This window comes from Ailuropoda melanoleuca, chromosome 8, assembly GCF_002007445.2.
Source record: "Ailuropoda melanoleuca isolate Jingjing chromosome 8, ASM200744v2, whole genome shotgun sequence".
NCBI classification, from domain to species: domain Eukaryota; kingdom Metazoa; phylum Chordata; class Mammalia; order Carnivora; family Ursidae; genus Ailuropoda; species Ailuropoda melanoleuca.
This window is the reverse complement of record NC_048225.1, coordinates 43728991-43750574: the sequence shown is the minus strand read 5'-3', so window position 1 is coordinate 43750574 and position 21584 is coordinate 43728991. Positions and strand designations below refer to the sequence as shown.

Here is a 21584-nt window from a genome sequence, read left to right as displayed (position 1 = left end):
TGTAAGTTTATTTCTGAGGGGTTGACCTGTTTTTCTTTAGTCGTGTAGGAACACAATCTTTCAACTATTAATCTAAAATCTTGGGGAAGTGCAGGGAAATCAGAGGATGTTTTGCCTTATGTTGTTGTTGGTCAGTATTACTAACAGATGAAAGGGGAAATACTTTACAGATCCATAGCAACCAGAAAAGAGGATGAATCAGGCTGAGGGAAAGAAAACATTAGGAAAATCAAAAAAAGAGTGTGAGGAAGAAAAAATGATATTAATATAACTAGGCAGTTCCATTTGGCTTCACTTAGCCAATTGAGGCAATGGGCAGCTTATCCAAACCAGAAAACGAGGGGTCTCAACACCTCTCATTCATAATAGGGCATCTCCTTTCAGAGGCTTTAATTGAGGCAAAGATATTAAGATCACATACATTTGGGACATTTAGAGGGAAGAATGCCAGGTAAGCTATTGATGAGAAGTTGAATTGCAGTCTAGGAATATCTCACACCTGGGGACATGCTCCACACTCCTCACTCCATCTTCCTGACTTCCTTCATTACCTGCAAAGCTGGGATGAGGTAGCAAAACCCCACCTCCTGGATCTAGAAAGAGAGCCCTGCCGTGGGCTGTTGGGCATGGGTATGCTGAGGCTGCTAACACACCCAAAAGAGAAGAGGGGTCCACTCCTTCTGCTGGAGAGCTGTAGAAGAGGCGTGCTGGGGACAAGATTACACTGAGTCACCCAAGGTCCCGAGGGTTAGAATGGCAGGGCTGACAATAATCCATGATTCTGACGGCTATACTCCAGCACCAGCACCTTATTGGGAAGAGCTATTCTGAAAATGCAGGCAGAAAGTCTGTATGAGACATTTTTTAATGCTGGAAGAATATCAGGCTTTTTGAAGGCAGGGACTGTGTCTTATTTTTCCCTTTTTAATCCCCACCCCCCCACACAATTACCATAATGCTTTGCACATAAATGGCATTCAGTAAATTCCTCCTGATTGATTTTAAAGTGTTCAAAGAAGCCATATGATGTTCTGTTCATAGAAAACTGGATCTGCAAGCATATGATTACACAGTGCCTGAGTGATGATGAACAGCTGCTATTTATGAACCAGAAGAGACAAAAAAATGTTGAATGAATGAGAAATAGACTTCAACTGAAAATGGGAAGGATTTAATTTAGCTTTTGAAACCCATTTCCTGATTTGAAGCTTACATGATACTAGAAGATGATACGAAGGAACGCTGTAAAGTTTCTTTTCTTTATAAATAAATGATCTTTGAAAGTTTTTCAAAATAAATCACCCTTTATTTGAAGGCTAAGGGGTATTTCTGACTAGTGTTTTCCATAGTCTAATGAGACAGATTTTTTTTTTAATAGGATTTTTGAAAAAAGAGAGAGGGAAGCAAACCATAAGAGATTCTTAATGATAGAGAACAAACTGAGGGGTTGATGGTGGGAGTTGGGTGGGTGATGAGGTACTCAGCTGATGGGCGTTAAGGAGGGCACTTGTGATGAGCACTGGGTGTTATTTGTTAAGTGATGAATCACTAAATTCTGCTCCTGAAACCAGTACTACACTATATGTTAACTAATTAGAATTTAAATAAAACTTTGGAAGAAAAAAATGATTTTTGGCATGTGGGGCATAACTTTACAGAAAAGTTGCACAGATAGCTTGTTGGCATGCTGTTTTAATCTGATTAACCCTCCCTGCGCCTGTCATCCAGTCAGGGTTTTCTCATCTATCTATCCTATGGGAAAGGGTGGAAGTCTCCTTCCACACAGGGGAGAGTAAATGATTGTTTTGAAAGATGAATGGGCCCTACAGTAGATGGGAGATACGTGACAGTTTGTGACAAAGTCTGTCTGGGTGTGGTGTGACTTCCAGTCTCTTCTTCTAAGAGTCAATCTTCTCTGGTTGATGAAACTCCTGGGGAGGGGATTTATGACAGTTGAGCTCCTTTTGGAGGATCCATCTTTAGGCAGATAAGAGGAGTTCATGGAAAGCCTTTTGTTCAAGTGACTGTAGCTCAAAATAACCAATATACCAAAGAAGCATATTGTGGGTGTTATGTCCTAAACTCCTTCACCCCCAGCTCTGCTCCTTGATTATAAATCCCCACTTGTCCTTGCTGCATTTCAGAGTTGAGCCCTATCTCTTTCCTTTTGGCAATAGTCTTATTTTGTTTGTTTTTGGGGATTTTTTTTGGCAATAGTCTTGATACCTATTACAATAGCCCTAAATAAAGTTTCTTACTACAAGAATAATTTTTTAACATTGGTAATAATGAACATTAACTAATTTCCATTTATTATCCCTGTTGCATCAGAAATAAAATTTAAATATTCCTCCAAGTTTTAATAAAATTCTTTAAAAACATTTTTGCTTTGTTACAGATAACGTGCATGCTTAGAGGCATTTTCCTTCCATGTGTGTCCTTTATTCAAATGTTCGACAACTTCCCTAATTTTATGACCAGAATTTGACTCCCACTTTCTAGCTCCCACTGATCCCAGACACAGAGTAATTTCGGTTGGAAATGCTTTAGCTGACTATCCTTTAATTGTAGAGCAAAATTTCACAACCTTCTCAACAGACAGGGGAAGTTTGTCTCTGCACATGAATGTATCACACTAAGCACATCTTACTTTCTCAGTGGCTGACTCCATACCAGTCTCATCACTTTCTTATCAACTAAGAAATGTGTGGCACATCAGAAGAGTTCAATAAATAACTGCAATAATTATTATTAAGATCTGAACTTTAATTTTTTTCAGCTTCCTTATTTTTCCTGAGTCTGCATTGCAAAGACCTCTACTTCTGCCCTGCCTTTGACTTACCTTCCTTTTTTCATTCTCCACTGAGTTCTCCCCTGGTTTCCGAAGGAAAAGTGACTTGCAATCTGCAGATAATGAAACTGATATTCTCCCTCTTAAGGCATCATGCAGAATTCAAATACACAAGAATTTTATGGATGGGGCACTCTATACAGGTTATCCATTGGGTGAGGAGGCCTAACAGAAAAAATCTGTATTACCAAGTGGGTGCTCAAGAAATGTCAGGTCCCTTCCAATTTCCTCATTTTCACAGGTGAGGACGATGAAGCCCAGGAAGATAAGTAATCACAACCAAGATCTACCAAAAAGGGGGTGAGTGTCTGGCTTTATTTCTTGTCATGGTTCTCCTTTTCCTGTTGATTTGATTATGTGACTTAATGAACCGTCTAACAAATCCATAAAGTTCTCCAATATTACTTGACACCTGTCAAGCACACAGATATAGTAACATTTAACAGAGACAAACAATTTGGTGAAGTTTAACAGTTTTGTTGCCTTTCCCTAAAATTTTATTGTATCTGGTATGTCCCCAAATTCTGTCCGTTGTTTAAGTTTCACAGTCTTAGACATAGCTGGAGATAACCACTGACTTTTAGGCCTTGGCATTGTTCAGGGCCTTGACAATTTTTTAACAGTTAAAAAAGAGCACTTAAGGGGGCGCCTGGGTGGCACAGCGGTTAAGCGTCTGCCTTCGGCTCAGGGCGTGATCCCGGCGTTATGGGATCGAGCCCCACATCAGGCTCCTCTGCTATGAGCCTGCTTCTTCCTCTCCCACTCCCCCTGCTTGTGTTCCCTCTCTCTGGCTGTCTCTATCTCTGTCGAATAAATAAANGGCATTGTTCAGGGCCTTGACAATTTTTTAACAGTTAAAAGAGCACTTAAGGCCGTAACTCATTGGAGTCTAGAATCGTAACTGCAGGATATTCCTAACTTAAATGATACTCAACATTGGCACAATTGGGTGAGAAAAACCATTGACTGAAATATTCAACAGATTAAATATTCATCACGAATTCAGAACGCGTCCAGACACTAGGACTTGGTCGCGCTTTGAAATCCATCCCGGGCTACGGAAACCCGGTGGAAGACTACCTGGTTTAGCAAACAGGCTTTCGAAGAGGAGGGGCCCGAGGAGGCGGGTCTGGACAACCCAGCGCGAGAATACGCCCCAGCGCATGCGCACGTCTTAGCTGGTAACTTCCATTTCCTAGATGGGGGAGGCAAGTGAGAGGCACTCTACAGTTTTCGAACTCCTATTCACAACGAAACACTAAATCTTCAACAGTTCCATTATTAATGTGAGAGTGTTGTCCTCCGAGTTCAAGATTAAGGACACTTGGCAGACGCCACTAAAGCAAGAGGTGACTTCTCGTATCTTCCCCCATTCCCTGGAACATCGGTGGTCTAGTCCATTCCACAGACTTTCGAGTCCTTGCAGCGGGTCGGGGATCGAAGGATTGGGCCGATTGCGGCTGAAACGTCTTTGGAAGGAGGAAGGGGGTGAGGGGGCATCTCTTTGAGTTCCGCCTCTTCTTTATCGAGACAGCAGTGGGGAAAGGGGACGTACGAAATACTGCTCTTGATAGCTAACGTATCTCACCTCTCCGTGCAAACTGCCGGGAGGGCGGCGGGAAAAGGGCAAGACGGGCGCAGGGAAAGGGAAAGAGCCAGGAAGCTGCGCGGGAGGGCGCGCACGCGCGCCCCTTTTTCAGCAGTGTGGCGGGGTCGCACGCACGCCCGCCTCGGCGGCTGGGCGCGGTTTGCGACAGTGGGGGGAGCGGTGGAGGTGGCGGCGGCAGCGGCAACTTTGCGGCAGGCTCCGGCCGGGCTTGCTTGACGGCGGTGTGGCGGAGGCCCCGCCCTAGGCGGCAGGAACCTGGAGGGAGGCGGAGGAATATGTCCGAGAGGGAAGTGTCGACAGCGCCGGCGGGAACAGACATGCCTGCGGCCAAGAAGCAAAAGCTGAGCAGCGACGAGAACAGCAACCCGGACCTCTCTGGAGACGAGAATGTGAGTGCAGCCCAGAGCAGTGCGAATGGGACTCTGGAATGAAAGTTTTAAATTCTTTTTAAACTCGGCGTGGGGGCGGGCGGGCTGCTGTGGGGGGAGGGAGAGGTGTCACTCTCAGGAAAACGCGGGCGTGGAGGAGAAAATCGAACTTGTCTCTATGGGGATTTTGAGCAGGGGCCGAGAGCAAGCAGAAACTTGGAGAAGGAGAGTGGTTTAAGAGAGAGCGTGGTGGGCGGAGGGTCGGAAGGGGTCTGCTCTGAGATCCTTTTGCGTCGTTGGGGGGTGTTTGGGCCTTTGGGAGATTTTGGGAGAGTGCGGATCTGAGATTCCAGTAGTTTAAAAGGCAAGTTGGAGGTTTTTCTGAGAAAGTTGGAAGGAGGAGCCAGCGTGAGTTAGCGACTCTCAAGAAGGAATTTAGGGATTGTGTCACTTTTCGACACTTAGAGTGTCCAGGATGGGAAGAGTAGTTAGATCTTCGACTTAAGGGGTTCGGGTGATTGTTCTAAGGTGGGATTTTATGTCTGCTCCTGTCCTGTGGGTGGAGATGGGATGTGCCTGACAGTGGCTTTTCTTCCGGAGGAGCAGAATTGAAGAGGGTCTTATGAGTCGGAGGGGGAAACCACCTTTGATGTAATAAGAAGAGTCGGTTACTATTTTTAAAGTTTTTACTGAAGTAAAGGGGATGACCTGGAAGATTTTAGGCAACAGTGGTAAAGACAGATGTCGTTAGGTATGGGCTCGTGGCTTCACAAATGTAAGGTATTTTGGAATCAGATTTTTTTATTTTTAAAACTCTGAAATGGATCTTGGTAATCATCTTATGTCTAGGTAAGTCGCCAGTAATAACTGAAGTGACATTAATTTTCACTTTTAAGCTTATATCCAATAAGAGCAGCAAAGTGTCTTGACAGTTCATTCGAAGTTATCCAGATGTGAACCTCCTTTTCATAATCTATGGCAACGATATCTGAATGTATTTTTAAAATCTTTAAGGTGTTGTAGGAGGGTGATGTAAGTTCTCCATTTTCTCAATTTGGCTAGTTTTAGAAATAAACACTATGTTACACACCCAGTTCCTAAATTCTACATCATTACTTCACTAACAGGCATATATATGGCATGGTGTCATGACCAAAATTTTCACTGAAGAGATGGGAAAGAATTTTAGCTAGAAGGAGGATATTTGGGGAATTATCAGTTTGTGGGATTTGGACTTGAAATTTCTGGAAAGTTTAGGTGTTGAATGTTAACTTTAAATCTTTTTCCTGTTTGTGCTTCTCAATCTTATGTATTGCTTTCTAACATTTTTGACCCTCTTCATTTCAGTCCTTGGAGCCTGTTTTATTTCTGCTTTTTAAAAATTTCTTTTCTGGCAGATTAAGTTAGCGATTAGGAGTACAGATTGGACCCACATGTTAAGTTAAAATTCCCAATCTACTTCTTACTGGTTGCTTGACCTTGAGCAGGGTACTTGATCTAGTTTCCTTAATTTCTTGGAAATGGGGATAATGTATTTACCTCAAAGAGTATTTGTGAGGACTAAATAAGATAATAGAGGTAAAGTGCTTAAAAGAGCCTCTGCCCTGGAAGTACTATACAGATTTTATTTAATTACTGTGAAGACTTATGCTTCTGGCCCTAGCACATACTAAGTAAGCAGAAATGTAATGAATATGTCAATAATATATTTAGACTGAGGAAAATTTCACGGGACCAAATAAATTGAAAGTCTTTTTGGTAGACCCTTAAGGAGGATATATTCTTTGCATTCTAAAGCTATTCAGAACCAAACAGTGAATGAAGCTTTTATTTGGGTTCCCTCATTTGTATAGGGACTTTAAACCTTTTTAGTGCCTTGTACACCTCAATGAATCTCTGGTAGCCTTCTCAGAGCAACATTTTTAAATGTATAAAATACAGTATATAAAGTTATAAACAAAATAATAGCATTATGTAATATGTTATAAAAATGTTTTTCAGAACAGATTTAAGATTTGTTTTAATAAAGTGCTTTCATATAAAGCATTGTTTAAGTGCAAGTTTGTACACCCAGCGTGGGGCTCAAACTCACAACCTGGAGATCAAGAGTTTCATGCTCCTCGGACTGAGCCAGCCAGGTGCCCTAAGTGCTTCTGTATTAGCACTTTAAGTAACTCTATAGATCTAGCAGGGGGTCTGGTAGTAATGATGGGTGTAAGACAGTTTTTTTTGAGATCTGCAACTACTAGGATATGATATGAAAATACTTGATTTCCATGATGAGAAAGTCACAGCTACAGTAGTATTCTCGTATATGTTACCTTCATTTAATAGAAGAAAGTGCTAAATTTCAGTTAAAGATGGTGAAAATTAAGTGGGTTTTTCTGTCTGGCCACCTAAATTCACGGGCCCTCTGAATTCCACCCACAGACCCCAGATCTAGGACATAGGTTAGAGGGAAGCAGTAAGGAAAGACAGTAAAGAACTTCAGAAAAATGAGTTCAGACAAAGCTAATGGGCAGTGGGGGAACTGAATAGTGATGAAAAAGCCAAAAGCAAGTGGGGAAAGAATGTGGTGTTTGAGTTGGGAGTTAAGGTAATCTGAGCAATTACTACTGTGAATGTGAATCAAAGAATTGAAAGGACATGTAAGTTTTTTGCATATGTATATGCCATCTTATTGAATTTTTAAAGGTCTTATGACTTGCAGGGTATTTAGCTTCTTGAAGAGTATTAATGGTTTCCTAGTAGAGGGCTGAATCTGGAGACTTATACTTTGCTTAAGTAAATTACCTATGGTGAGATAGCGGACAAATTACTTACTCTCTGTTTCCTCGTTGGGCAAATGAAGATGGTAGTGCCATATATCATTCTATACCTTGAGAGGGGGCCAAGGTGGAAGTCAGCCTATACACAGATACTCAGCAAAGGTTTGATTTTAATTTAAAGGTAAAATTAAAGCGTTGTGACTATATTGCATTTCCATTCGATTCCTTCATAATTTTCCTTCCGAGGAGATGGGTAAGTTAAGTGGTCAGAGTTTAAAAAACAAAACAAAACAGTGTTTTGTGTGTTTTCTTGATTAACAGTTTGAATTTTGGGACAGTGTGAAGCAGCTGGTGAATAAATGTCAGTTTTATTTTACTTCTCTAGTGTTAAAGGACAGTTTTCAGAAAAAGGTAAGTGAAACATTAAATTTTTATTTCACACTCGTATGAGGAAACGGGGCAAGTGTGAGTCCAACAATATACATTTATACATTAAAGGAATGTGGAGGTGAAATTGCAGATGGAGACAAAAGTTTTTTCCAGAGGAGGACATTTTGAGCCTCTACCTTTGGAGACAGAATTTACACAACTATCAGTTACTCACAGTATAAAATGAGTTATAAGGTTGTTCAAAGGCAATGAAGAGGACTGGAATCTGATAAGGTGGAAAGGTGTGCTATAATTAATGCATAGTTTTTCACTGAAATATGGTTATTTTCTACACTAGATGTTAACTGTGTGAAACTGTGAAGAGGGAGAGAAATAGATATAAACCATGATTTAAGCCTAGGAACTGAACTTTTAGAATTTTACATTTTCTGTCTGATTATATTTACATTAAATTATGATTCAGATATTAAGCACCTATTGTGTATTATCTATCCAGTTTTTTCATCCTAATCAATATATTCCAGAACGATTAGTGTATTGTATTAAAAGGTGGGAACCATTTGAAATTTTGCAAATCACCCCCCAAGAACAGCCGTATAATACCGTACTGTTTTTAGGTGAATTTGTGTGAATTTGTTTATATGCTTTCTGACACTCCAGTTAATTTTGAACCTTCTATAAATAAAAAACTAGGAAGCAGTGATTTAGAAATAGCCCCTAAGGCAGTGTTTCCTATACTTGTTCTAATAGATAATAACAGGCATTCCATGAAAAAAAGCCTCCTCTGGAGTGAATTTAGGAACTATTGCCCTAAGGCAATAGGTTTAAATAAATCTCTTTATTCCAAAGAATACACTGGAATATGTAATCAAAGGAGGTAGTTAAATCTTAGATTAGAGGGCCATGATTAGAAATAGGGTATAAATTAAGTGAATTTTCGTGGTTTCCTGCGGTCATTTCTACATTTGGAAGGATTTTACTTTAATTATAGAGAGTTTCTGGAATTCTGTATTAAGTATCATTATTACAAGAGCTGTGAGGCCAATGTCACTTGGAAATAGCACAGAATATTTAGGATTTTTTAAAAATTCTAAATGGTTTGTGTTTTAATTAAGCGGACTTTGAATGATAACAGGATTTTCAGAAACTACATCTAAAGTAAGAGGCACCAGCACTCCATCATCCTCAGAGGCCCATTGACGGCTCTACTCCAAACTGAGCCGCAGTCAAGAATTAATTATGAAGACATGTAGTTCAGATTTAGGAGTGACAGCTTTGGTTTGAATCCCAGCAACCCTAAGTTGCAGGAGACCACTTAAGCTCTCTAAACAACTCTTCCTTATCTAACAGTACCTTCTGTGAAGAGCTATAAAGATGAAATGAGCCAGTGTATTAATGGTGGTTGGCATAGACCAGTGCTTTGTTATTAAAGGCAATATTATTCTTAACCATTATTCTCATTAGCTTTTTTGATTATATTATTATTGCTGAAATATCAAAAATCCACAAATCCTAACATGTAGCTGGTTTGCTTTTTATCTTTATTTGGAGACAAGAATTTATTTTTCTGCAAATTTATTTATTACTGCAAGAAATTGCAGTATTTATTAATTATTACTTTAAGGTCAATCAGCAGCTACCCAGTACAAAGTCATTTGCTGCTACATACAGTATTGCTGTTTTATGTAATTTTTCCTAATTTACTGCTTACAGGATGATGCTGTCAGTATAGAAAGTGGTACAAACACTGAACGCCCTGATACACCTACAAATACACCAAATGCTCCTGGAAGGAAAAGTTGGGGGAAGGGAAAATGGAAGTCAAAGAAATGCAAATATTCTTTCAAGTGTGTAAATAGTCTCAAGGTATGTGCGGAAAGACAGATCCTGTGGGCTGAATGCCAGGCTTCAGAAGTATTTCTCAGTGGTAAACATTGTATGCTCAGATACTTTGTCACGTTTAAAATACTTTAAAATTAGAGTACTTTGAAGGTTGTTTGTAGCATAGACTGCATAGTTATTACAGTCCATTTCTGTTTAGCTTTTATTTTGTTTTAATTTAAATGGGTAATACCTGGTACTACATACTGGGTTTATTATTTGTATTCAGAAAAAAGATGTGAGATGTGTTATTCTTCATATTTTGATAAAACTTTAAAAACTAAGCCACTTCCTGATACCTCTTTATATAAAGAACTGAATGTGACCCATTAACTTTCAGTCAGCATAGATTGAAACAGATGTCTTTGTGCAGTTTTTAAATATTTATTCTTATCATTTGTGTTACTTGAAATTGTTTTCAAAGGAAAAGGTGTACGTTAACATTTTCTTAATACTCAGTATTTGGGGAAAACAGGGTTTTGGAATTATTAAATTATTGCTTCAGTAGCATTTTTATTTATGAAGAGGATTAGTGATATTTATTTAAAATATTTTCCTTTATTATTCATTTTCTGTTTTTTTAATTTGGGAGTATTTTTCTTATACTGAGCAAAAATATACATTACAATATCTTATACATATGTAAGTTAGAATATTTTCTAAGTATCTGAATATACTTTTAGGTAAAGTGAATACTTCAGAAAGCATTCAAAGCTTTGTCTATGTGGAAATTATTTTCCTGTCTGTATAGCAAAATAAATTGCTCAGTGTGTCAAATTATATTCTCTTTAAAGGAGGGAAATTAATCTTAGTATGTTAAAAAAAAAAACCACAAAGTGTCCATTATAGTTTTGTGTTAATATTTAGTTATTTTACCTATTTTTAGATAGTATATTTGGGAGGTGTTGTTTTTAACTGTTTAAATAATTCGATGAAATATTTCAAAAGCCTAAAGCTATGACTTTTCAAAGGATAAAAAATGAAAGTTGTTACACTTTAAAAGCGATGTTGAAAGTTAATGTTCATTGCCAGAAGATTACCAGTAAAATTCTAAGGCTGAAAAATAACTTTGTGAATAAAAGTGAATACTCTAGACCCTTGAACGACTTGAGGGTGCTGCCGCCCCCACTCCTGTGCAGATGAAAATCCAAGTTTAACCCCCAGAACCTAACTACTAATAACCTCCTGTTGATCAGAAGTCAGTAACATACCTTACCAATAACATAAATTTGATTAACGCATGTTTTGTGTGTTGTATGTATTATATACTGCATTCTTAGATTAAGGTAGAGAAAAGAAAATGTTAAAAAAATATTTTTGTGGGGGCGCCTGGGTGGCTCAAACAGTTAAGCATCTGCCCCTTAGCTCAGGTTGTGATCCCAGGGTCTGCTCAGCAGGGAGCCTGGTTCTCCCTCTCCCTCTCCCTACCACTCTGTCTGCTTTTGCTCTGTCTAGGAAATAAAATATTTTTTTTAAAAAAAGAAAGAAAAGAAAAAATACACGTTTACACTACTGTACCCAAAAAAATCTGTTTGATTGGACCTGTGCAGTTCCAACCTGTTGTTCAAGGGTCAACCATACTTGTTTTTTATGCACCTCCTTATAGCTTCCTGGTAACTGAAGTTACAGTCCTTTGCCTCCCCTGGTCCCCACTGCTCAGGTATTTTTGTTCATTATAAAGCTTCTTGGGTTTGTTTTTTTGTTTGTTTTTTTTTTTAGAACCCAAATTCAAGATTATTTGAAATTGTTTCTGGAGGAATAATAGAAAGTGGTAATTTGGATGGAGTGTGATATGCTTCACTTCACAAGGGAAAAATTAAACCTAATAAAGTTTAGGGAGCGTTAGAGGAGCTATATTAAGTCTTAGTGTATTTGTTCATTTCTTCTTTGAGAAACATACGTTATGTCCGTATGTCCCAAGAGATTAATTGTATCTATAACAATCCAGTTTAATTTTGATTCAGAAGAATATGATTGGGTTTAAGAAAATAGAAGGCAAATATCAAAGTGTTTTCATAGATGAGTGCTTGTTACCTGACCTCTGACTTGAATAGCGGCCTACATTTTGGAAAAAAAAGTTGTAAGGGGAAATGGTCAGTTCACCATTCTTTTGTTTCTAAATTATAGTAATTTTTGTGTTTTATGATTATTTTACAGGAAGATCATAATCAGCCATTGTTTGGAGTACAATTTAACTGGCACAGTAAAGAAGGAGATCCGTTAGTGTTTGCAACCGTAGGAAGCAACAGAGTGAGTGTTCAGGGGTCTTTTTGGCATTTGGCTTGATTATTAGACTCTGGTGTTACTATAATATTGAAATTTAATGATTTTGAAGTACATCTGGCATAGCTGGTTCAACAGTACTCCTTATGTAGTATTCTAGAAATTGTCACAAAACTAAGGTGGTTAGAACCTAGTGTTTACTACTGAAAATACATCTTTATTTCATATATTATTCTCAGTTGTTCATGAAACAGGTTTCTGTTTATATTCATCCTTACTAATATTTTGTTTTGCATGACTGAAAGAATTGATTCCTGTTTTTGGAAGCAGTTCTGATAGTTGTATATCATTCAAATTAGGATATAAAGTCTGTAGATTCTTAAAAATAGTAAACTAACATAGTGGCTGTCTATAAATGCAAAGCATAAATCCAGGGGTTTTATATATTAGTTATTGAAAGTATTTTAACTATTTGCAATAAACATCTGTTAGATTTGTTTTTATTTAAGGGAACCAAAAATATCTTGAACTGAGAGAAGTGGCACATTTTAACATAAACCATATTTAACTTTTTGGTCAAACCAGGGGCTGAACTGGTGGACTGCAAAGACGTATTTATTATTCTATTCACTTCTAAATAAATGGAGAACAGAAAGAGTCCTTACTGCTTTCCAGGGAGTCTCTGGAATTATTAAATTGAAATCACCTCAGGGAAAAATTGTCCTCTTGAGTTTACATTAACTAACATTGTGGTTATCCATTAATACTGTATTAGGAGTTATGAGGAATAACGTAGTACTTTATTGTTGTATTTGGAAAAAGAGGCACAGAGGAGATGGACTAATTAGATACAGGTTGACAACAAATACAAGTCACTTCCTCTGCCTTTAGCCCAAGAGGTGAAGAGGAGTGAATCTGAAAGATGGTACATACGTTGTTACTTTGAGTAAAATAAAATTTTATGCTTCTTTAGTAGTCGTACTAAGTTTCTTCAGCAATGAAAGAATGTGATTTTAATGCACGCTGTTTCCTGTATTTGTTTTTTGTTTCTCAGGGTTGGTATTCTGTTCTCAGACAAAGTTAACTTGGTAACAAGGGAGTTGTCAACTCAGTATTTTTCAAATGTCAGCATATTTCCAAGCTTTTTTCCTACAAGTTTGAGAATCATAACAAAACACATGCATCCATTCTGGGCTGGATCCTTTCTATTCCTGTTTCCTAAGAAGTAAAATTTGGCTTTAGGTAATTTCCTGTAAAACTTCCTTTAAGGAAGGTTTCATTACATTTAAGGCTCTGGTGCTTTTACTAGGTCGTTGAAATTCTGAAAATTTGAAACTTGGCTACTGCAGTTGGTAACATGGAATAACAGCTTTTTTTTGGTGTTCAGCCAAATGTTGCTTGTGACATGTAGCTTGCTTATAGCTGTCTAGTTCTTGAATTCTCGGAAAAAAAAAATTCGTGGGGAAAGTGGTACAGGTTCAAGAAAAGATTAGGTTATTTTTCTTAGTTGGGAGCATAGTGCATTAATTAATTTGAATCTACTTTTAAGACATCACTGTAAACCTAAGATTATACTTAACTAACTTGGCCATGATAGTATCCGAATTAGTTCCAATTTGTGCTTCAGTGTGCTTATTTAATTGTTAAGGCATTCTAACAAAAAGTATCCCTATTTTCATTTAAAATGACATCGAAGGCCATTACATAGTTTATTGAATTACAAAAAGTTCTGGTGTTTGGACTTTTTTTTCTTATTAAGAAAAAAAAATTATCTTCTAGGACATAACCTAGTTTAGCAGTCATACAAGGAATATTTTTAAAACTATTTATGTAGAGATTTTATTAATTTAATAGGCAGTGATAATTTATAGGATCTTTATGGAGTTTTTATATAATTAGAATTAAGTTATTGCTAACATGACTAAGCTATAAGAAAAATGGAAATAAAGTTTAATTGTATATAGAGTATATATTAACTTTAGATATATGGCAAATAAAAAAGATGGCCATACATTAGAAAGTTAATATTTAATGAGCTGTGTCCATGAGAAAAACATTATTTAGGCAAATGATAGGCTTTCTTATATGTAATTAATATGTAAATATTCTTAAACTACCCAAAGACTTTAAGAACTTAATTAAAAATTGATAAACCACAACTTTACTTTGAGATATTCAGCTGTATTCACTTGGAAGAGTTGGTGCAATTACATGAATGAGATCTAAATTTAGAACAGTGAAAATAGAAGCCATTATTATTACTATAATATTTAATATACTCAGGAAATTATGTAATACATTAGGCTTTATAATGCTTCATTAAATTCAAAGAAGCTATTTTTAAATAGTTTCTGTAGTGCCTTTAAGACACGTTTGTGACTAAGATATGTTTCAGAGGTGAAGAGAATGTGGCTTTTGTGTTTGAGATGAAATTTACTGTATTTTTGTTTTTATTAGGTTACCTTATATGAATGTCACTCGCAAGGAGAAATCCGGTTGTTGCAATCTTATGTGGATGCTGATGTATCCTTTCTTGGGTTTTTAATGTCTCTGGCTAAAGAAACTTACTTTTCAATAAGTACACCAAAGCTTTTCTAAATTAATTAGTTCCCTTAAGTTATACTGCCCTTGAACCAGTGCTGTTCCTTTACTATCACAAGAGATTCCTAGTTTAATTTTCCTGATCCCTAGAAATGCATTGTAAAGTGGATATGAGAGAGTGGGGAGAGGTGGCTAGAGATTAGCATTGGAAATCCAGTAATAGAAATGATAGCAAAAAGTAGCTAAAACCTCCTGTTTCTTTGACCTTGCTTAGAATTTTATCACTTAAGGGTAGTTAATATTAATGAATTGGCGTTGATCAGCAGCTGTGACTGGCAGTCATACCAAGTATTGGAACAACAAAGCCTATAGGGAAAAAGTAAATACATGCAGTTTGTTTAGGAAATAAAATATTGCAAAACTTGAGTACATAAAGAAAAAGAAAAGTTTAAAAAGCGAAAAGGTTAGGCAAAGGTTGGTGATACAGTGTCTTTCAGATCATTTAAAAAACCTAGCAAACAGGAAAAGGCAAAGGTATATTCAGTCTTCAGTAGTTTATATGGAAAGAAGTGACCTGTAGCCATATCCGGAAAGCCTCACAGGAAAAGGTGGAAAACTAATAGTTAACACTATTCAAACTGAATTAGAAATGCATAGTCGGACGTATTGGGAAAACAAGGGTCAGCAATTTATAGCTAATGGGGCTAGCTACCTGTTTTGGTAAATAAAGTTTTACTGCGACACAACTATACCCATTCATTTACATATTGTCTATGGTTGCTTTCAAATGACAGTTGAGTATTTATGCAAGCATCTAAACAGTAGTCAAAATTGAGTGGAAGGACTGGTTTTGTTTGACTATTTGGTTTAGATTGTCGGTCTAAAATGTCCGTTGTTTAAATATGGTAGTATAAGGAGAAATGAGAGCTCCTTTGTCAGGTACTTGAGTATTTCTTTAGAGGTTTCCATGTATAATCATTGACATGTTTACTTTTCAAAAACAAATTATATTTCTTAACTGGCATTTCTTAGGCTGATGAAAACTTTTACACTTGTGCATGGACATATGATAGCAATACAAGCCATCCTTTGCTGGCTGTGGCTGGATCTAGAGGCATAATTAGGATAATTAATCCCATAACAATGCAGTGCATAAAGGTGGGTTTTTGGTTAAATTGTACATCTGCCCTTTTTTGAATACACACTTGTGAAAACTTGCCATTTTTAATTTAAAACTAGTGGATTCAATATCTGTACAATTTCTAATTTGATTTGTATTTTACTGTTTGCTTGCTTTAGGCAAGTCTTTTGAGACCTTTGTCTCATTTGATAATACAAATTAAGGAATAAGCGGGAAGTTCTTATTTGCGATTTTTAAAAAAAGAATAATTTCCCTCCTGCCTTGTCTTATTCTGAGATGCTTTAAATAACTATAGGGAAGAGTGAGTACTTTTTCCAAACATCCTTATTAGGGATATAGAGTCAAGGACTTGTAAAGAACTGAAAGATGAAGCCTGGAAATTTGAACTAAGAAGTTTTACAAATCACTTTAATCAGAAGGTTTTAACCCTGGGGCACATTAGAATTACCTGGGGATCTTTTAAATCCTTGCCTGGGTCTCAGCTAATCCAGTCAAATCAAAATACTTGCAGACAGGACTTGAGCATCTCTTTTTTCCTTTGACTTTGTTGGGTGATTTTAATATGCAGCCAGGGTTGGAAACCACTACTTTAAGTGAAACTATTTTGCCATTCTTTTAAGATTAATGAAAGAATTTATTGATTTTAATATGAAAGTTGAATGTTATAAATTTATTGTAGCATTATGTTGGCCATGGAAATGCTATCAATGAGCTGAAATTCCACCCAAGAGATCCAAATCTTCTCCTGTCAGTAAGTAAAGGTAAGAGAAGCAAATGTTTCTTTAGTCTTGTTTATTTGAGAATGATTTTTTTTTAAGGGACAAAGAATTCTAAGATATTAAAAAAAAAAAAAGGGCCAAAGTTAAAAAGAATTTATAAGGTACGTTTTTAGTAGAAAAATCTCAGACTGCAGCAGCATCCCCAGACCAAGAATTAGGTAAAAAGACCATGAAATAGACTGTTAACATCAGACATAAATAAAATAATTGATACTTAAGATTAAATATGTATTACCTTTATTCACAATAGTGTATTGTGATTGTTCATCCTCAGTTGAGTTATTTTATTAAGTTTTATTAATTTTAAGGTAAGTCGCCAAAGTTATGACACTTTTAAGAATTTTAAATATAGTTTTGCAAATCTCCTTATCACCGACCAGTCATGTAATAAGAAGTAATGCATCTGAAAATCTGTATTGCTTTTTCATATGCATACATAAAGTTTTTATTTTATAAAGGATTCCCTAGTAGAATTCCTTAAAATGCTAAGTTCTCCAGCATAAGCTCTTTGAAATATTTCCCATACATATAAAGAAAGCCTTGCCTTGCTCTTTATGCTTATATTGGCATTATAAGTTTATTCAGGGTTCAGACAAGCATCTTAATCATTTCTGAGCCCTCTGAAATCAGCTGTGTTATTTCTACATTCTGTTCTTGATTGTTCTCTTTTTACTTCTACGTTATTATTCTAGTCAAGTTTATTCTTTGTAAAGGCTTGTCAAACCTATAACCTTCCCCTACAATTGGCTCATACTAAAAGATATCCTCAAATCAAAACTCTTCCATGAAAATGCTTCAGTGTGATTTTTCTTTACCTACCAAGGCATAAGTTTGGAAATCAACACCCTTGTAAAGATGCTAACTTTTTCTCTTTTCTTGATAATAGTAGCTGGGCCCAGGTATTTCTTTACAGGTGATACAGTTCATAATGCTACACTCTTTCTAAATAACACAACTCTCTAACCCCGTTCTTCCCTCTTTGTGTCAGTAACTGCAAAGATAACCTACAGAATACAAGAAAATATTTTGAAAATTATGTATCTAATAAGGGATTTGTACCAAGAGCTCTTACAATTCAACAATATAGACAGCTCTTTAAAAAATGGGCAAAGATTTTGAATAGACTTTCTAAAGAATATACACCGATGTCCAGTGAGCACATGCAAAGGTGCTTGGTATCATTTATCATTAGGGAAATACAAATCAAAAACACAATGAGACCACTTCATACCTACTAGAATGACTGTAATAAAAAAAGAATCTGGGTTGATTAGGATTTAGAGAAGTTTGAGCCCCCACATACATTGCTGGTGGGAAAGTAAAATGGACACATTAAAAAATGGCAGTTCCTCAAAAAGTTAAAACATAGAAATAGCGCTCCTGTGTGTGTCTGTGTAGTCAAGAGAAATGAAAACAGATGTCCACATAAAAATTGTACACAATTGGAATCGAGAAATTTTTATAACAATGTTGATTTCCACTACTGAACACAATTTATTACTGCCTTCTGGTGTATGAAATATGTTAATACTCATGTACGATATGGACATTGTTATATTTCAGGCTGTACATTTTTATATTAATGTTGCTGTATATTTTTGTTGCTAATGTTTAGTGGAAAATGAAATTGTTCAAATTAGTTACATTTCTAAGAGGTCTATAATACTATAAAAGTAAGTTGTAATGTATGTAGTTTTTAATCCTATTTTGGGGTTACTTTAGAAATTTTGTAGTCCCCTTCAATTTGTAAATGTGGATTCTGTGGAGGAAAAAACTTTAGTATCTTGTTCTTTGACATAGATAAGTTTCACATGAAACTTATTTATGTCAAATCTCTTAAGTATTTGTTATCTCAGGAGCACAACTCCATCAAATTAGGATATTATTTAAAGGAAATTATTTGAGGCAAATAGGCTAAACATATTTTAAGACCACATAAATACTTCTTTTTGATCTGGAAAGTTTGAGCTCATAGTTAAGTCTATATATTGATGTGAATATTTTAAGTTGCTATATAATGTAGATTCCATTCTTAGTCCTCACTGTGTATTACTTAAATCCAAACTTTGTAGTTTTTACTTCTTTAAAGAGGTTTTGAGAATCCAGAGTAAGTGAATGATAAAAGTCCATTTTAATTTTTTTTTTAATGTCTTTACTAGATCATGCATTACGATTGTGGAATATCCAAACAGACACACTGGTGGCAATATTTGGAGGCGTAGAAGGGCACAGAGATGAAGTGCTAAGTGCAGTAAGTTGAAAGCTGCAGGGCAGTGACCTTCAGGTGTAGAGAGCTCTGAACAATCCCCATGGAACTCTCATAGGAAAGCATATGGTTTGTTTCATATAGCCTGCCAGGCACTCATTTTATTTACTTGTGACATGACAAGGTCTTTACCTTACAGATGAAGGAATAAAGCAAGTAAGGCTCTTTGTGCTTTATCTGTACTCTTGCACTTTATACCAGCACCTAGATTCTCCTGAAAGAATACCATGAACTTGTTCAGTGAGAAGTCACCAAGGCAACTTCTGTTTTGCTGTTTCTCAGTTATTAAAGAAAAAAGGTTAATAAGCTAGTTAGTAATTGAGATCAACTTTCATCTTTTATTTGAAGTTGAAATATAAGATCCATTTTTAGGAAGTGTTTTATTGTGCTTAAACTAAGTTTTAGATAACTCTTCGATGTCATGGTGTTACCCTTTATATTTATGTATTATAATCTATTGATCCATTTTAATGATATAGTGTTAGTATTTTTAGTCAGCTAGTATTTTCACATTTTTACATTATTTTAGCTTTACTTATGTTCCATTTATAGCTTATCTAGTGGTTTTACAACTCTTAGGTATTTTATTAAACTATGTAAAGGGGCACCATGTTTTGAAGCAGGTAGCATTTTATTTGGGAGTACTAAATATTTCTGTAGTTGGAGTTGTATGCTTTTGTGAGAAGCATACCTACCTTGAGCTGCCTTGTCACCTTGGATTTTCTAAAAGTTGTAGCAGCATTCTCCCATCTGGTTTTATGTGTCCTAAGAACCATGACTACCATCCTTCAAGAATTATAAATCAGAGCTGTTGACTCTAAGGGTGTCTTATTGCTGTTGACAGTGAGGTGATTAGAAGTAGCAGCAACCAGACTTCTGAACACCAAACCTAAAGCCCTTAGGCTCTTGTAAAAACAGTGTCCATGATCAGTTCAAAGGTTGGATGAACACAGAAATAGCCAGATTAATAAGGAAAATATTCTCCTCCTTAAATAGAAGTCTCCACTGTTTTCTTCCCTTTTTTTTTTTTTTTTAAGATTTTATGTATTTGACAGAGCACAAGCCTGGGATCCTGACCTGAGCCGAAGGCAGATGCTTAACTGACTAGCCTCTCTGGCGCCACTAAGATTTTATTTTTACATAATCTCTGCACCCAGTGTGAATCTTGAGATCACAACCCCGAGATTTAAGAGTTGCATGCCCTATTGACTGAGCCAGCCAGGCCCTCTTCTACTGTTACTTCCTAAAATGAGAGTAGGACACAGTCTTTATCTCTTTTCTGTAATATAGGAGGAGTTCACTGATAGCAGGATTGATATGAATCATGGGTTAAACCATGTGCTAAGTTAAATAGCATCTTGGTACCTCATTGTCTTATCTATGAAATAAGGTAAAATAAATTGTTATTATAGATNGAATAAATTGTTGTCATAGATGATCAGTTAGATGTCTTCAAAATTAGTAGATAGGAAATGAAACAGTTAAAATATGTTATTTCCCCTTTTTTTAGACCTTTTTTTCTTTTTAAAAGTGAACTTAAAACCAATATAACNAGTATTTTGACTTAGATACACAGATAAAGTAAAATTTCAATTGTTCAGGGACCCACTGTATAGTTTGTAGCTGTCGATTTCATGTTTAATCAGGGTTGAACAAAGAAAACTAATAAACTTAGGTAGAATAATTGTTTTACTTCATTCAGTTTACCTTCAAAATCAAGAAAGGAAATACTTAAAGATAATTGAATAGATAAAACTAAATTCAGACAGTTTACTTTCTTTACATATTGTATAAGCTCATATACTGTGACAAACTGACAAATCAGTTAAAACTAAATCTTGAAAAAAAATAAGTCTTGAAAGCAGTAACAACTGATTTATGGACTATGTAGATAAACTCAGTGTTTGTGTGTGACTTGAAATAGAATTTTCATTATGCTGTACATCAGATGAAAATTGGATAGTCTAATTTGGTCAGTTTTGTATATTTAAGCTTTTCTGTTTTACATACAGGATTATGATCTTTTGGGTGAAAAAATAATGTCCTGTGGTATGGATCACTCTCTTAAACTTTGGAGGATTAATTCAAAGAGAATGATGAATGCAATTAAGGAATCTTATGATTATAACCCAAATAAAACTAACAGGTAACAATTGTGCTATTTAAAACAGTTTCTTTTTTCATGCTTTTGGATAAATGCATTTTACTTTTTCCCAATTTTTTACAGAATCCCCCAACATTGAGTTTAGAAGCCCTTCTTTTAATAACTTTTAGGTACCAATTTACATAACCATAAGATTTTTTAAATAGAAGCTCTTTATTTTTAGCCTAATGTTTGTGGCTCATTTTTCAAAATCCCCTTTAAATTGTGTTTTCGTCTTAATTTAGTAGCATGTTTCACTTATTTTTATTTAGGTATGCGTATGCTTGGCTATTTACATTAAAACAATTTTAAGCTGTTTAAACTTGCTGTGGAATAGAGTAAAGAACCCTTCAGAATAATATTACTTGTATTATTTGTCAACACTTTAAATTCAAAGTCAAGGCAGTAAGTCATGATTTTTTTTAAATGGGTTTCTTGGCTTTATTTCATGATAATGTAATGCTTTCCTTTAAATGATGATCCGTTTTTTAGATGGAGACAGTTCAGAAGCAGGAGCCTTGCTTTATGAGACTGACTGAGTGGGAACTTTGCAGTTTTCTTAAAAAAAATATATATATATATATATATACACACATATATATATACACACACACACACACATAT

General features: G+C 35.9%; 1 protein-coding gene across 2 annotated transcripts in view; it reads left to right on the top strand.

Annotated features, from left to right (window-relative positions):
• The first annotated feature begins 4063 nt into the window (after positions 1 to 4063).
• The window catches only part of EED (embryonic ectoderm development), a 29273-nt gene continuing 11752 nt past the window's right edge, over positions 4064 to 21584 (top strand). Inside the window, exons 1-8 of one of the 2 annotated variants that reach the window (XM_011222465.3) lie at positions 4064 to 4849; positions 9700 to 9852; positions 12025 to 12117; positions 14548 to 14613; positions 15664 to 15789; positions 16452 to 16533; positions 18711 to 18802; positions 20830 to 20963. In XM_011222465.3, the coding sequence (XP_011220767.2) occupies positions 4736 to 4849; positions 9700 to 9852; positions 12025 to 12117; positions 14548 to 14613; positions 15664 to 15789; positions 16452 to 16533; positions 18711 to 18802; positions 20830 to 20963 (860 nt within the window). In that variant the 5' untranslated portion in view covers positions 4064 to 4735. The remainder of the gene's footprint in view (positions 4850 to 9699; positions 9853 to 12024; positions 12118 to 14547; positions 14614 to 15663; positions 15790 to 16451; positions 16534 to 18710; positions 18803 to 20829; positions 20964 to 21584) is intronic. The other variant, XM_002917305.4, reaches the window with a different exon arrangement.